Source organism: Lonchura striata, chromosome 29 (assembly GCF_046129695.1).
Source record: "Lonchura striata isolate bLonStr1 chromosome 29, bLonStr1.mat, whole genome shotgun sequence".
NCBI classification, from domain to species: Eukaryota; Metazoa; Chordata; class Aves; order Passeriformes; family Estrildidae; genus Lonchura; species Lonchura striata.
The window spans coordinates 4377408-4392810 of NC_134631.1; the positions used below are offsets into that span (position 1 = coordinate 4377408).

Consider the following 15403-nt stretch of genomic DNA (forward strand, 5'->3'; position numbering starts at 1 on the left):
AGGTACATTCCTCTTGGCTTAAGTGCCTGAGAGCATCTGGACCTCAGATATTCTTTCCATTTTATTGTCTTGTAATTGTCCTAACTATAAATTTTTATCAGTCTAATTATATTCCTATTTATTTCACCATTTTATTATTATTAAACTTTTAAAATTCTAAAAACCAAGTGATTGGCATTTTTCACAAATTCCTATCAGGAGACAGAGAAACAATTTATCATTTCAATGGCATCATTAGATTACAAGCTGTCCTCGGAATAAGAACCAACCAGACACCTCCAGCTCCTGACCTTCCTGCCGACCAAGCCACTGAAATGAGGAACACAACATTTCACCAGGGGATGGGATCAGATTATCTGTTAGCAGAGAAAAAAGCAGTTTGTGGAAAACTAAATTACTCAGACTGATGTTGGCAAAGAGATGACAATGGGAAAGTGTTGAAAAAGATAATAAAGGAAATAGGAAAGCAGTTTCTGTATTGGTCCAAGCATGGAAAGGATGGGAATGGGACACGGTTTCCTGGCTCCCCGGCAGACCAGGGGTTAAACGTTGGGTGTCTCCTGGATTGTCCCCGGAAAGGGCCCATCTCTGCACTGAGACACCTTTTTTCATTTGTAAATTAGGTCTTTCTTTCTCTGCCAACTGTGGTTTCTCCAGCCCCGGCTGCAGCCACTGCTCATTTAAAACTTGAAGATTCTTTTTCTAGAGGCACAACTGACTTGATGTATATTTTTCATAAGCACAAATTATTCCATAACATATATTACAATGGGGCTGCAGAGATCTCCCTGCAGTTCCATGGGGATGCAGAGATCCCCTGCAGGTCCATGGGGATGCAAAGATCCCCTGCAGGTCCATGGGGATGCAGAGATCCCCTGCAGGTCCATGGGGATGCAGAGATCCCCTGCAGGTCCATGGGGATGCAGAGATCCCCTGCAGCCCCTGGAGGAGCCGGGCTGGAGCTCGGCGATGCCTGAGAGGAGGCTGTGAGCCCGCGGGCAGAGGGGCCCCGCTGGAGCAGCCTGTCCTGGCAGGACTGAGCCCGTGGCACAGTGACCCACGCTGCAGCACTCGGAGGGGGCTGTGCCCAGGGGATGGACTCCGCTCCGAGAAGTTCCTGGAGAAGTCTCGGCCGGGAGAGAGCGCAGGGTGCAGCAGGGAACGACTCCTGTCCCTGAGCAGAGGGAGAAGCCCCGGGGGATGAGCTGAGCATGGCCCCATTCCCTGTCTCCTGCCCTGCCGGGGGAGGAGGTGCAGCTGGGAGCAGGGAGGCGTGGGGAAAGCTGCATTTAAGGCTCTGCACTGACTTCTCCTTCTCCTGCTCCGAGTCTTTGGAGTTTTCCGCCAGAAATCTCTCCCCTGCCCCACCCACCCACAGGGCTTGGGGCAGGTTTCCCTTTTCGGGGGAAATCAAAGCGAAGCACTGATGCGCTAACGAGGGGCAGGAGAAGTGAGGCTCCTGGGCTTCCCGCAGAGGCGGAGGCACGGGAGGCGCAGGGCCGGGAAAGCCGTGGCGGGAGGCGCGGAGAAGTTTGTTTGTGTGGGCAGCCCAATCCCGGCTCGGCCCGGGCCCGTGCCGGGGCTGTTCCTCATCTCCGGCTTTCCCCTCACGCAGCCCGGGGGCGCCGAGAGCGCGGGGCGAGGCGGGGCCGTGCGCAGAGCCCGCCCCGAGCTCGCTGCCATTGGCCGCCGGTGCCGTCAGTCGCGGTTGCGGCGCGCTGATTGGTGGGAGCGGGGCGCGGCGCGGCCCCGGCGGCGGGCTGAGGGCGGCCGTGGCCGCGCAGCGCCGCCATTGGCCGAGCGGCTGCGCGGGCCCGGCAGCGGCGGCAGCGGCCGGAGCGCGGTGAGGCGGCGGCGGCGGAGCTCGGAGGCGGCCCCGGCGCAGGTGGGAGCCGCGCTGGGCTCTGCGGGGGCTCGGGGCTGGCTGCGGGCGGAGGGGGCGGCAGGGGGCTCCGGCGGCTCGCCGGTGCCGTGTCCGGCCCGTGCCGGCCCCGGGCTGAGGGCGCTGCGGGAGCGGCTGCCCGCGGTCTCCTTCCCGCCGGGGCCGGGCAGGAGCCGCTGCCGGAGCAGCGCTGGCTCGGCCCGGCTGCTGTGGGTAGGACAGAGGGGCTGCCCCGCGGCCGGGAGCGGGCGGGGAAATTCCCGTCGCCGGAGGTTTGTGTGCCCGGAGGAGAGCGAGGAGTCCTGTCAAAGTGACTTTATTGCCGAGCAGGGGCAGAGGCCGTGGGGCATTTGCCGTGCGCTCTCTGCCGTGCTTGTAGTCCGCAGCCTCCTTTTTATCCTCATTTTCCCGGCCGCATCTCCCTCTGCCTTTGCCCACCGGCTGAGTTCCTTGGAAGGTTCCGACTTCCCGATGTGCCTGGAGCCTGTCCTCGTTAATGTGCACCCTCCTTTTGTAGAACAGCCGATATTCATGGCTCTGTTAAGTCTTTGTTCTTCTCCTCGAAGTTCGGGAATGTAGCGGGACTTTGAGCAGCTGTCTGGGTCAATTTGGAACATTTATTGGAACTGATGGTTTCTCCCGTTACTTCCTTCTCTACAAGTGCCCGGCCCTGTCTCCAGGCAGATTCACTCCTTGACTCTGTTTTGTTCTTCCCGGGTCCTCTTTGGTTTTGGGATTATTCTCGGTGCCCTCATTCCCTGTCCTTTTGTAGCCGTTTTTGAATCAGGAGGCCTGGCTGCCACCTGCATGCCCTGGCTCAGCTGCTGGATGAGCTGCACTGCCAAGGTGTGGAGCATGGTAAAAAGATGAGAGTTGCTGCAGCACAGAAGAGGAGAAGCAGCATTCGTTTAACCCCTGGTGTGCTGGGGAGCCAGGAAAGCGTGTCCCATTCCCATCCTTTCCATGTTTGGACCAGTACATAAACTGCTCTCCTATTTCCTTTGTTAGCTTTTTTAGCAGTTTTCTCTTGTCATCTCTTTGCCAATATAAGTTTGAGTCATTTAGTTTTCCACAAACTCCTGTTTTTTCTGCACACAGATAATCTGATCCCATCCCCTGGTGAAATGTTGTGTTCCTCCTTTCATGGCTTGGTCGGCAGGAAGGTCAGGAGTTGGAGCTGTCTGGTTGGTTCTTATTCCGAGGACAGCTTTTAATCTAATGATGCCATTGAAATGATAAATTGGTTCTCTGTCTCCTGATATGAATTTGTGAGAAAAGCCAATCACTTGGTTTTTAAAATATTAGAAGTATAATAGTAATAAAATGGTTAAAAAAAAAGGAATACAATTAGACTAATAAAAATTTAGAGTTAGGACAATTGCATGACAATAAAAAGCAAAGACTTACAGATATCTGGATGCTCTCTTGGGCACTTAAACCACAACAAGCATACCTTGTGAATAAAGGAATCACCCCTAAAAAAATACACTATTGCATATTCATATATCCTTCATGGTTATGCATACATTCTATTTCAAACAAGAAACTCTGTCTGTTGTAGGTCAGCTGTTTTTTTTAATCCCCACGGCATCCTCCAGAAATTAACAAGAAATTAACTTCTAGTAAGAAAACCATAAATTCCTCTTGTCTGGACAATTTATGTGTTCCTAGAGTGAATTTAGTTGTTCTCATTCCTTAAAGCTACATTTACCATACTGTTAAAATGTTAATACAGCACAACTAATCAATATAACATAATACATATAGTAACTGTCTGCACAGAGCCATATAACATGCATTTTCCACAAAATCATTTTGGTTCCCAGGGGCTGGTCCATGGTGTTGTAGGATTTGTTCTGGTGCCCCTTCATCTTTTCCCCATGTTTGGGCACTCCCTCAAACTGGGGCTGCATCAAATGACCATTTTTTTTCTTACTCCTGAACTTGTTATAGCAAAATCCCAGTGCTCTGATACACCCTGTACAGCACAGACAGTGACAGCAGATGTTGGAGTGGGCAGAGGGATGATCCCCCCCTTATTTTAGTGAAGTTTTCCCAACATTCTCCATTTGCTGTTTCCCTTTGCAGCTTCAGCCATTTCTGTTGCAGAGTCAGAGATCCTCAGCACGGGCTCTGCCTTCAGCTGTGCAGATTCCATCTGTGCAAGCAGGCAGAGCTTGGGGTGAGGGGCAGAGGGAATCAGCCAATTCCTGCCCCAGGCAAGAAGAGCCAGGTACATTGTCCCCACTTTGCCCCAGCAGTGTTAATTTGCATTTCTAAAGCTCCTCCCGGGTGCCTGGAATGCAGCTTCTCTTCCACAGCAGCCTTCAGCAGCCTCAGTTGTGCCCCCCCCACAACCTGCTTGTTTTTTTTCCCCCTTCAAATCATCTATTTATTGTTTATGAGTTAAAGGGTCACTTTTAAATCTCTTCTAGTTTTGTAAATTTTGAAAAATTTCAATCATTTTGTTTTTAAAATTTTATAAGTATCATAATAATAAAATGGTTATAAAAATAATAATACAATTAGAGTAATACATTTTGGAGTTAGGACAATTACAAGACAATAAAAAGCAAAGAATTACAGACGTCCCAAGAAAAGCATGACTTGTGAACAAAGGAATCACCCTTAAACCAATACACCTGTTGCATATTCATACATCCTTCATGGTTATGCACACATTCTATTCTAAACAAGAAACTCTGTTGTATGTCAACTGTTCCCTTTAATCCCCTTGTGTCTTCAAGTCTGAGCAAGGCCTGAAGAAATTATTTTCTTCTGATAAGAAGCCATAAATTCCTCTCCTTTGGAAGATTTAGGTGTTCTTCGAAGGGAGCATCTCATTCCTAAAAAGAAAACTCCCCCCACATACATAATCTCTATTTTAACATTATGTTGTAACCTAAAACTACACTTAATACGTACAGGAATTAATACAGCATAACTTTCTAACATTACATATATATTATTCATTGTAACATTTGCGAAAAGCCAATCTTAAATATGCATTTTTCACAATCCCACCTCTTAATCATTATAATTAATTTGGTTTGAGCAATATTTCTTATCCTCTTGCATTCTTTGGACTCTGTTGGTAATCAAATAAAACATGGGATTAAACAAAGAAGAAATGTCAAAACACTTGTAACACATAAAAGGAAGAATCCTAATTTCTTCCAGCATCCCATTCTCAATACATTACCTCACCTGCTAGTTTTTAACATTATTTTCCCATTTTTGGACTGATACCTGGGTCATAATTTTTTTCTGATATCCTTTTTTTTTTCCAGGATGACATCCTCATTGCCATCTATTTTCAACAATCTGTACACCCCATTCTTTAGCCAATAAATAGCATAAAGCCAACATATTTTAACACACTGCAGGTGATGTTTGGCTTTGCAGACTCAATATTAATTCCAATGCCTGAGCAGCTTTGTTTATTATCTTCTCTATAACTGCTTGGAGTCATTTAATATGACTCAGGATATAATTTGGGGTTAACACAGAGCTAGACTGCTGTGCTTGTTTTACCTTTTGTTTACTAATTGTCTCTTTACCGAATCTTGGACTATATTTCTAAGATCAAATGTAAAACAAATCCATCTCTCTCCTTTTGGACATTCCATGCCCCAAGTATTACTACTTTTCCCTAAGTTCTTTGTAATGTGATAATTTTCCCCCTTTTTCCTGCAGGTACTTAATTTGGATGGGTTATAACAGTGGCTGTTGACATGGGGGTGTGTAACAAAAAGGAACTTTGGTTTCTTTTCATGTAACACTTTCTGTAGCATTTGTGACACGATCTTGCTGCTATCTCAGAAGGGAAAAGACAACAAATGAGAGACAGAAACAGGAATGACAGAGGTCTGGCATGGCTTATACCCCCACCTCCCCTGCCTGTGGGGCTGCTGCCCACAGCAGGTACGTGTGATCTTCTCGCTGCTGAGTACAGTGCTCAATCCAGGCTTGCCCTCTGTTTCCCTTGTCACTCCTTTTTTACTCATTTCCAGGCAAATTGTTTTTGACACCTTTTAACTGTGGTTTCCCACCATTCCTCAGGTATGTCTCAGTCCACAGGCACTGATAATTCCCATCTACAAAACAGAGTTATTACTTCAGTTGGTTTGGGTTCTCTGTGTCTAGGGGATTGATTCAGTACTGATACCTCTTGCAACGAGAACATAGATTTTGTGAACTATAACACCAATTATTCCCATAATTTGAACATTCACTTGTAACCCAGCTAGCGTGTCCAGTATTGGGATGAATCAAATAAAGTATACAGCATAGCACTGATGGCAATTTCCTTTCTTGCCTGTACAAGTCACAGGCTAAGGCCAGACTATAAGAACTCTTGACTCAAACACTCCCGATCCTCCTGTTTGAAGTGGCAGTGTTCCTCTGCCAAGGAGGTGTCGGAGGCGTCTCAGGGCTTATTCAGGCAGGGCTTAGAACCAGTGATGCAAGCTTTGCCTTATTTCTCAGTTAGGTGTTATTCTTTGTACCTGCCTTGGATCATTTGGGTCTTCCCAAACCATTACCACCCAGTCCTGGTTGAAAGTCAATTTGGTATCACCCGGTTTAGATGTGATAGTCCATTCCTCACGTTTCTTCACAAAATCTTTTATTTTGCTGGCATGAATTCACCCTCTTTTCCATGGTTGGGATTGCTGCTTCATTGGTATCTGGAAAGGACTTCTTAATAGCACAGTGTTAAAAGAAAAACAATACTGCATTAACTTTTACCATTAGTTTTCTTCAAAACTTTCTGGGTTTAACTAAAAACTTTTTCTATAGCTGCTTCTTCTTCTTGTATCCAGCTGTGCTAATTCCTGCAGAGGCCAATTCTTCTTCCTGTGATCTATAAGTAGTTAAAAAAAGACTAGCCCAAATTTAACACAAGATGTATCACATCTCTTGGGTTTTTGCTTTTTAGGCAACATCTAACTGTTTTAGTCTTACAGACCCATTCTTCAGAGCAAAACCCTCCTTTGCTTCACAACAAAAATCAGAAGGAAAAAAAAGAAGTCTTGTTTAAAAAAATAAACCATATTGTGAGAGTCAGCGACCTCTGCTTTGATCTTATCTGTATTGGTGGTCCTGCTCTCCCTGTTTTTCACAGCTTTGGTTTTGACTGTCCTTGTCACTCCCCTCCCCTTGTTGTCACTCTGTCTAGCAGGAATGGGGGAGAACTTACAAATATCAACAGTATGGGGACTTTGGGGTGTATTTCACTCTCCCTCTCTGTCTCTTTTTATTTCTCCTTTTCTCTCTCTTTCGCTCTCTTTTTCTCTCTTCACATTTCAACATCCACATTCCAATATCAGTCCACTTTCTAACATTAATCCTACATCCTGGAGACGTGAGTCTGCCAATCACCTCTCCCCCCTTTTTCAACTTCCTTACAAATTAAATTACTTTTGTTATGTGTGTTCTGCAGGCCTGTAATTCACGGCACCCTCCGCCAAGGGCTACCAGCTACCCACAGCTGACAGTGCTAAAACTAAAGACTTATTTTGCTGTCACAATTTTCCATTCACAAGCTTGAAAGGGTTGTAGGAACAAGGTAAACAACAACTTACTTCCAAAGTGACCTTGCCTGCACTAAAAAATTTAAGGCAATCCTTGTTCATGCAATATGATTTGCAAAGAAGCCAAGGTTTGATTTGGGAAGGGCATCTGAGGACACAGAGCATGAGTTTTACCAATCTATAATTTGAAGAGGGAATAGACAAAATGTGGATACAGTGGGGGAGACAGCAAGTAAGGAATTTATCTCTGCAATACTCTCTTTTTGACTGCCAGGAAACACTCTCTGAAGAGGTTTCTACAGTACAAAAAATAACTGGATGGGAAGAGGCACTCCTGAATTTAAGCTTTGATGTCAAAGTAGGAAACTGCCCCTGAGCACTGCAGTGCTGGAGCACCCTGCCTGCAAACTCACCAGAGGCAAGCCACTGCTGCCACGCTGCAGGGCTGCCTGCAGCACAGAGGGAATCATGGCCAAGCCCTCCCTGCAGGCCTGGGTAATCCACACAAGGAATCACAATTGCTTCATAGCTCTCTAACTCATCAAAGAAATAGGAAAGTGTAGTAAACAGAGATCTCCCTCACCATCTTTTTCATATGTGTGTGTCACATACCCACTGTGATGCTGAAAGTAACAAATTAACAGTTTACAGTAGAAGATACTGAAATTTTTCTTCATCTAGCTTTGTAGGTTCCCTTTTCTATATGTAGCCACCTCCCATTGTGGGAAAAAATGAACCCTATGTTTTTTACAAGTGTTTTTTATGCACATTTTTAATTGCTGTTCTAGATGCACTGCAAGTAGTTAGCACTTCCAGAAAAACTAATAAACAAACAAAACAAAAAAGTAAGAAAACAAAATACATTTGGGTACTTGAAAAAGGACTGGTTGGAAGGAAAAATGTTTCTCATTGACCTACCAAGCAGCTGGTGTTACCTTTAGTTTAACTTTACACACTGAGAACACTTGATTGAACAGCCTGCACTGACTCAAATTAATAGCAGGTTTTGCTATGTCACAGCTGTAAACTAGTTTTTCAATCCTAGGGTACAGTAAGTTATGTATTTCAAGATAAAAATCACAATGCAAATTGGAAGAAATTTAGTACACAATTAATTTACCTCCAAAAGTCAGTTTATTACTTTCCTCTACCAGGATTGCAGTAGCTGCTATAGCTTGAATACACACTGGCCAGCCTTGATTTACTGGATCCCACATCTTTGATAAATAAGCCATGGGTCTCTTTACTCCTCCCCACTCTGGAAACAAAACCCTATGAGCTACCCCCCTTTCTTCATTTACATACAGATGAAAGGGTTTTGCTAGTGCAGGTAAGCTTAAAGTTGATATTGGGGCTAGTTTTAACTTCATTTTTCTTAGTTTTTCATTATCCTTTTTGGTCCATTTTATATCATTTCCCTCTGTCAATTTTTTTATTCAAAAATTTTACTGCCTGTGTATATCCTTCAATCCACAATTTATAATATCCAAATAATCTGAGTATCTTTCTGATTTCCCCCTTTGAAGGGGGAGGGGGAAGGGATAGAATCCCTGTGTTTCATTCTGGGTTGAGCTTCCAACTACCCTTCCTAATCAAGTGTCCAAGATATTTTACCTCTGATTCTACAAATTGCAGCTTCCCTTTTGATACCCTTAATCCTTTTTCCCCAAGAAAATTCAAAAGCTTTATAGTAGCCTCTCTAACTTCAGCTTCAGCTTTCCCAGAAAGTAAAAGATCATCTATGCATTAGATAACTTGTATTCCAGGGGGAGTGGGGAAAGTTTGTAGTATTGTTTCTAAAGCTTGTCCAAATAAGTTTGAGGATTCTGTAAACCCCTGTGGTAGTTTTGTCCATCTTAATTGCTGTTTTCTCCCAGTTAGTGGGTCCTTCCATTCAAAAGCAAAGATAACTTGCTCTCCTGGGCCAATGGGCAAGCCCAAAAGGCATCTTTAAGGTCCACTACACTAAACCACTGATGCTGGGGAGGAACTTTACTGAAAAGAGTATAAGGATTTGGTACCACTGGATAGCGGGTCTGAGTTCTTTTGTTAAACTCCCTTAAGTCTTGTACCAGTCTATAGCTCCCATCAGGCTTCTTTACTGGGAGTATTGGGGTATTATGGGGAGACATACAAGGTTCTAATGTCCTATCCTTTATTAGTCCTTCTATTACTGGCTTTAAACATTCCTGTCCTTCTAAAGATACAGGATACTGCCGTACACGTATGGGACAATTTTTTTTTCCTCAATTGTAATCTTTCTGGGGTCAATAATTAATCTTCCCCTATTTCCCTCCCCAGCCCAAACTTCCTTGTTAATTTTTCTTCCATCCTCCTGGCCTAGTTTTAAAAGTCTAGCTGTCATCTTCCCATCTTCTGGAACAACCCCTATTCCTAATTTCACTTGTAAATCTTGTCCCAGTAAATTGCTACCTGCCCCTGGGACCAAGAAAATATCCCTCATCCAAAATCTAGTTTCTCCCTCTATTGCCACATTTTTAATAATTGGTACTGTGAAACTCTCTCCTTTTGCTCCTGTTACTTTTAGAGTATCTTTGCTTACACTATAACCTTTTGGAATATTTAACATAAAGGTTCTTTTTGCCCCTGTGTCTTCCACAAATTCCAATTCTTCTTCTTGGGGACCCACTCTTAAAGTTATCTCAGCTTTCCCCACCTGGACCCACCTGCGCCCCCCCTCGGCCCCATGGCCCCCGCGAGGGGAATTTGGGGAGGTGGGAGTGGGGCAGCGCCAAGGCCGGGCCCCCCCGCGCTGTCCTGGCGGGAGCGGCTGCAGTGGGGACCGAGTGCGGGCGGGAGCGGCCGAGAGCCCAGCGCTGCCCCAGCCCGACCTGCCCCAGCTCCATCCCTGCCCCTGCGCTGGGATGCTGTGGGTGTGGGGGGAAGAGGGAGCCGGCAGTGGGTGCTGGGCCTGGGGGCAGGAGGAGAAGGGAAGGAGAAGCAGGCTTGAGGAACAAAATGGTAAAACAGTGCAGGTGGCAGGAGAAGGTGGGATTATGCAGGAGAAGGAGGAACAGCAGGAGCAAGAGGAGTGTGAGGAAGAGCAGAGACATAGGAGGAGGAGGAGGAGCAGAAAGAGGAAGCAGCAGAAGGTTCCACCCCTCCCTGTGTCTGCAGCCTCCCCCCAGCCCCAGGAGCGCTGCTCCCCCCACATGCAGCAGGTGACTGTGGAGGGGGATCCACAATTTTCAGGGGGTGAATCTTGGTGTTTCTGAGCTTTCTTGGGCTAAATGTTGGTGCTTTGGTTTTATGTAGCCGCTGAATATTTATCTTTTGGAGGAGGTTTTTGCTGGTTTGTGATGTTTTGGGTGTTTTTGTTCTGTGTCTTGGAAGTTTACGGGATTTTTGGGCTGAATCTTGGTGCTTTGGTGTTTCTTACGGAGACAAGATTCCCAATGACTTCCTGAGATGAACTTGGGCAAGGAGGAACCTCTAGTTCAAGCAGCTCTCCTCTTGTTTTTCCCTCAAACCAGGATTTGTCATTCCCTGGGTGTGGCTGGATGGAGGAGGAGGAAAAGCCCCGGAGATGCTGTAGGAGGAGGAGCTGCAAACCCAGCCCAGGGAGCTGTGGGGAGCAAAGAGCCCCCCTGAGCCAGGAAGGCGGGCAGAGATCCAGGCGGAGCTCGGAGCTGGTGGAGAAGCCTCATGGCAGGGAGAAGCCCCACAAGTGCTTGGAATGTGGGAAGGGTTTCAGGCGGAGCGACCACCTGGTCCAGCACCAGAGGATCCACACTGGGGAGAGGCCCTACGAGTGTGGGAAGTGTGGGAAGAGGTTTCAGAGAAGCTCCCATCTCCTCAGACATGAGAAGAGTCACACAGAGGAGAGGCCCTACCGCTGCCCCGACTGCGGGAAGGGCTTCAAGCGAAACTCCAAGCTCACTTTGCACCAGCACATCCACACCGGGGAGAGGCCCTACGAGTGTGGGAAGTGTGCAAAGAGGTTTTGGACCAGCTCCCATCTCCTCAGATACGAGTGGAGTCACACAGAGGAGAGGCCCTTCCGCTGCCCCGACTGCGGGAAGGGCTTCAAGCACAACTCCCACCTCATCAGGCACCGGCACATCCACACCGGAGAGAGGCCCTACGAGTGTGGAGAGTGTGGGAAGAGGTTTCGGACCAGCTCCCATCTCCTCAGACACGAGCGGAGTCACACAGAGGAGAGGCCCTACCGCTGCCCCAAATGCAGGAAGGGCTTCAAGCACAACTCCCACCTCATCAGGCACCGGCACATCCACTCCGAGGAGAGGCCCTACGAGTGTGGGAAATGTGGGAAGAGCTTCAAAGACATGTCTGGCCTGATTGAGCACCACGTGATCCACACTGGGGAACGGCCCTATGAGTGCTTGGAATGTGGGAAGAGCTTTGGGTGGAGCTCACACCTCAGAAGACACCAGCGGATCCACACTGGGGAGAGGCCCTACGAGTGTGGAGAGTGTGGGAAGAGGTTTCAGACCAGCTCCCATCTCCTCAGTCATGAGCGGATTCACACAGAGGAGAGGCCCTATCGCTGCCCCGACTGTGGGAAGGGCTTCAAGAAAAACTCCCACCTCATCAGGCACCAGCGCATCCACACCAGGGAGAGGCCCTACGAGTGTGGGAAGTGTGGGAAGGGCTTCTCACAGAGCTCAGGCTTGACCCAGCACCAACGGAGGTGCCACTAAGGGAAGCCCTGTGAGTGCCCTGAGTGAGGGAGGAGCTTGGAGTGAGGGAAGAGAGTGAGGGAAGAGCTTGGAGTGAGGGAAGAGAGTGAGGGAAGAGCTTGGTGCGCTGCTGCAGCTCCATCCCCCATGGGAGGATCCGGGATGGATGATCCCCAGTGACCCCCGTTGGGCAGAGCCCTGGTGCCCTCGTATGGGGAATAAAACAGAGAGTAAAGCAATGGAGCTGATAAAGGGGCCCGATATCTGAGGCCTGACTGAGCAGAAACTGTATTAGACACAGACACAGTTTCAGTCTCCCTGGGCAAGAAGTGACCAGGCAAAATGCTGTGAGACTTTGTGATAAGATAAATGTTCCCAGGTTACTGGATGTCACCAAGAATGTGTAACCAATGGGAAATTGTTACCAAAAACAGAGCCCTCTATAAGCCCCATACAAGTAAATCCCTGTATAAACACCTGGTACACTCAATAAAATTGGCTTTAGTCTAAACTGGGATGTCCCCGTCTCTCCATGGTGGATAACCCTGTTGTGGGTGATCCCCGTTGGCTGGGGGAAGGTGCTGGAGGGATTTCTTTCCCTTCTCCTGGTGCTGCCGTGGTTTGGTTGGTAATAAATTCCCTCCCTGTGCCCAGGCTGGGTCTGTTGTCCCCGTGCCGGTGCTCGGGGCGGGATCTCTCCCGTTCCTTCTCTGCACTGCCGGGCCTCTCCTCAGCCAATGAGAGAACGCGGTGGAGAAGAGTCAGCCAATGAGAGCGAGCGGGGCTGATGACTCACCAGTTGCCGGGCAGACCCGCAGCAGGCAGTGTTCCCCACCTGGACCCGCCCTCCCTGCCCAGTGCCGGCCCCGCCGTGGGGTCCCCCCAAGTCCCTCCCCAGTGCCCCCATGAACTGGGCTGGGTTTAACTGGGAAGCTTTACTGGGAACACTGGGAGCAGGGGGCAGGGGCAGAGTGACAGCAGGGCTGGGGGACACTCGACCCCCCCAAAATCAGCGTGGGGATAGAGCTGGGAAGGTCCTGGCTCGGTCCGAGGCCACGGGGAGCGGCTGCGGCCGCCAGTGGCTCAGGAGCTCTGTGGGCAGAGAAAAGGGGGTGACACTTGACTGGGGGCACCGGGGAGTGCACACATTCCAGAGGAGAGGGGACACGACTCAGGGGATCCCCCAGACTCTCTTGCACAGGTAGAACCCGATCCCCAGTGTCAGGAAGACAGAACCCAACTCAGGAGTCTCCATTTCCTATCACCATCTTGCTGCGGCATCATCCAGCAGCATCTCTGGCTGGTCCACAGGGGTCAGGATCTCCCAAAAACTCTCACAGACACCCAGGCCCCTCCAAGCACCCTCCAGGTCACTCCCAGCCCACTCAGGATCCCCTGAAACCTCCCTCTTGATCCCTTCCTGACCTCCCCAGGACCCACCAAAGCCCCCCCTGTCACTCACAGGATCCCACAGCCTCCTTACAGTCGCCCCCAACTGCTCCAAGTCCCCCAAACTCTCTCCCAGTCTCTTCTCAGCCCCACCAGGGTTCACCCAGACCCCTCCCAGTCTCTTCCCAGGACAACCAACGTCATCCCAGTCTCTGCTTTTCCATCCCCAATCTCCTTCCAGGTCCTCCAGGCTCACTCACATCCCTCCCAATCACACCCAGCAACACCAAACTCCCTTCCAGTGTCCACCAGGACCCCAAGAACCTCATCCCACCCTCCCCAGTATCCTCCAAACCCCTTCTTAGCCCTTCCAAAACCCCAACCTCTTTTCCCAGTTGAAACTAGGGTCTCTCCAATTCTCTCCCAGTTGCTCCCAGCACATCCCAGTGGCTGTCCCAGCACCCCCAATTCCTCCCCTGTGCCCCAGTTCCAGCTCAGGGGGTGCTCCAGGCTGACGTGCTCCACCTGGCAGGTGGAGGTGAGCCCGGCCCGGGGCGGGGTTTCCAGCAGCACCAGGAGCTGTTGGGTCCAGTCCCCATTGGGGACCATGTCGGTGGCCACCACAGAGAGCTCCTGCTGGCCCTGGAACCACCTCAGCTGGGTGTGGGCAGGGTAGAAATCCACCAAGAAGCAGAGCAGGTGCCGGGGCTGGGCTGGGAGCTCGAGGGCACCGGCGAGATGGACATGGTGGGGGGCACTGGGAGAGAGTGGGGACACACTGGGATCAGCTGTGGGGAACTGGGAGAGAGGGGGGAGGGTTGGTGTGGCCTTGGGGCAGACTGGGAATTGACTGGGAGATACTGGGAATGGACTGGGAAGACTGGGATGGCACTGAGAGAGATGATCGGAGGGGATGGGGGGCACTGTGAGAGAGGGTGGAGATCTCGGAGTGAACTGGGGAGGAACTGGGAATGGGCTGGGAAGGAGTGGGAGGGACTGGGGCGGCACTGGGAGGAACTGGGAATGGGCTGGGAAGGAGTGGGAGGGACTGGGGCGGCACTGGGAGGAACTGGGAATGGGCTGGGAAGGAGTGGGAGGGACTGGGGCGGCACTGGGAGGAACTGGGAATGGGCTGGAAAGGAGTGGGAGGGACTGGGGCGGCACTGGGAGGAACTGGGAATGGGCTGGGAAGGAGTGGGAGGGACGGGGGCGGCACTGGGAGGAACTGGGAATGGGCTGGGAAGGAGTGGGAGGGACTGGGGCGGCACTGGGAGGAACTGGGAATGAAGCGCGCGGCACTGGGAGGCCGAGTCCAGCGCGGGGCACGCGGCGCTGCGGGTCTGCCTGGCAACTGATGAGTCATCAGAGACTCGCGCTCTGATTGGCTGAGAGGCGGCAGCGCCACGCCAGGCTGAGATGGAGAGCCGGGAGGCACTGGGAAAGACTGGGATGGACTGGGAGAGCCACGGGGGTCAGTAATTAGTTGGTTGGTCCGTCCTTGGGATGCTGCAGGCGAGGCTACAATTCTGGATGGTACTGAAGCAAGACATTTGGGATCCCTGTCACATGATCCTGTCATTGATCAAGGAATGATGAGGGGGGCTAACCCTCACAGCCTCTGGGCACGGGTTCTGGAAAGTGTAGCACAAAGGTACCTGTGTGCAGATGATCTTTATATGCAGCAGACTTAGTGGAAGACTATAGAACAAGGGATCCAACGTCTGAGAGAAATGGCAGTGGCAGAGATTATCTTCTCAGATGAAATAACAACTAGAAATCCAGGCTTGGTACCATGTACATCTGTGATGTGGCTAAAACTTGTACGGATTGGGCCACATGAATACACTTCTTCTTTAGCAATAATGAAGCAGGAGGAGAGGGATGAGACTATGCTCAACATGGCAAGGAAACTCCGAGCATATGCAGATGCTGTACAT

General features: G+C 49.6%; 2 protein-coding genes across 2 annotated transcripts in view; one reads left to right on the forward strand and one right to left on the reverse strand.

Moving 5' to 3' along the window:
- LOC144247624 (uncharacterized) overlaps nt 1-15403 on the reverse strand; it is a 1666419-nt gene that overhangs the window by 76244 nt on the left and 1574772 nt on the right. The window lies entirely within an intron of this gene.
- On the forward strand, nt 10938-12212 carry LOC144247631 (uncharacterized). The gene has a single exon (XM_077788945.1). The coding sequence runs from the start codon at nt 10938-10940 to the stop codon at nt 12096-12098; it is 1161 nt and encodes a 386-aa protein (XP_077645071.1). The 3' UTR covers nt 12099-12212.

What these genes read in the sequence shown, in the direction of transcription:
- LOC144247631 (XM_077788945.1), top strand. Translation starts at nt 10,938, where the DNA reads ATGGAGGAGGAGGAAAAGCCCCGGAGATGCTGTAGGAGGAGGAGCTGC.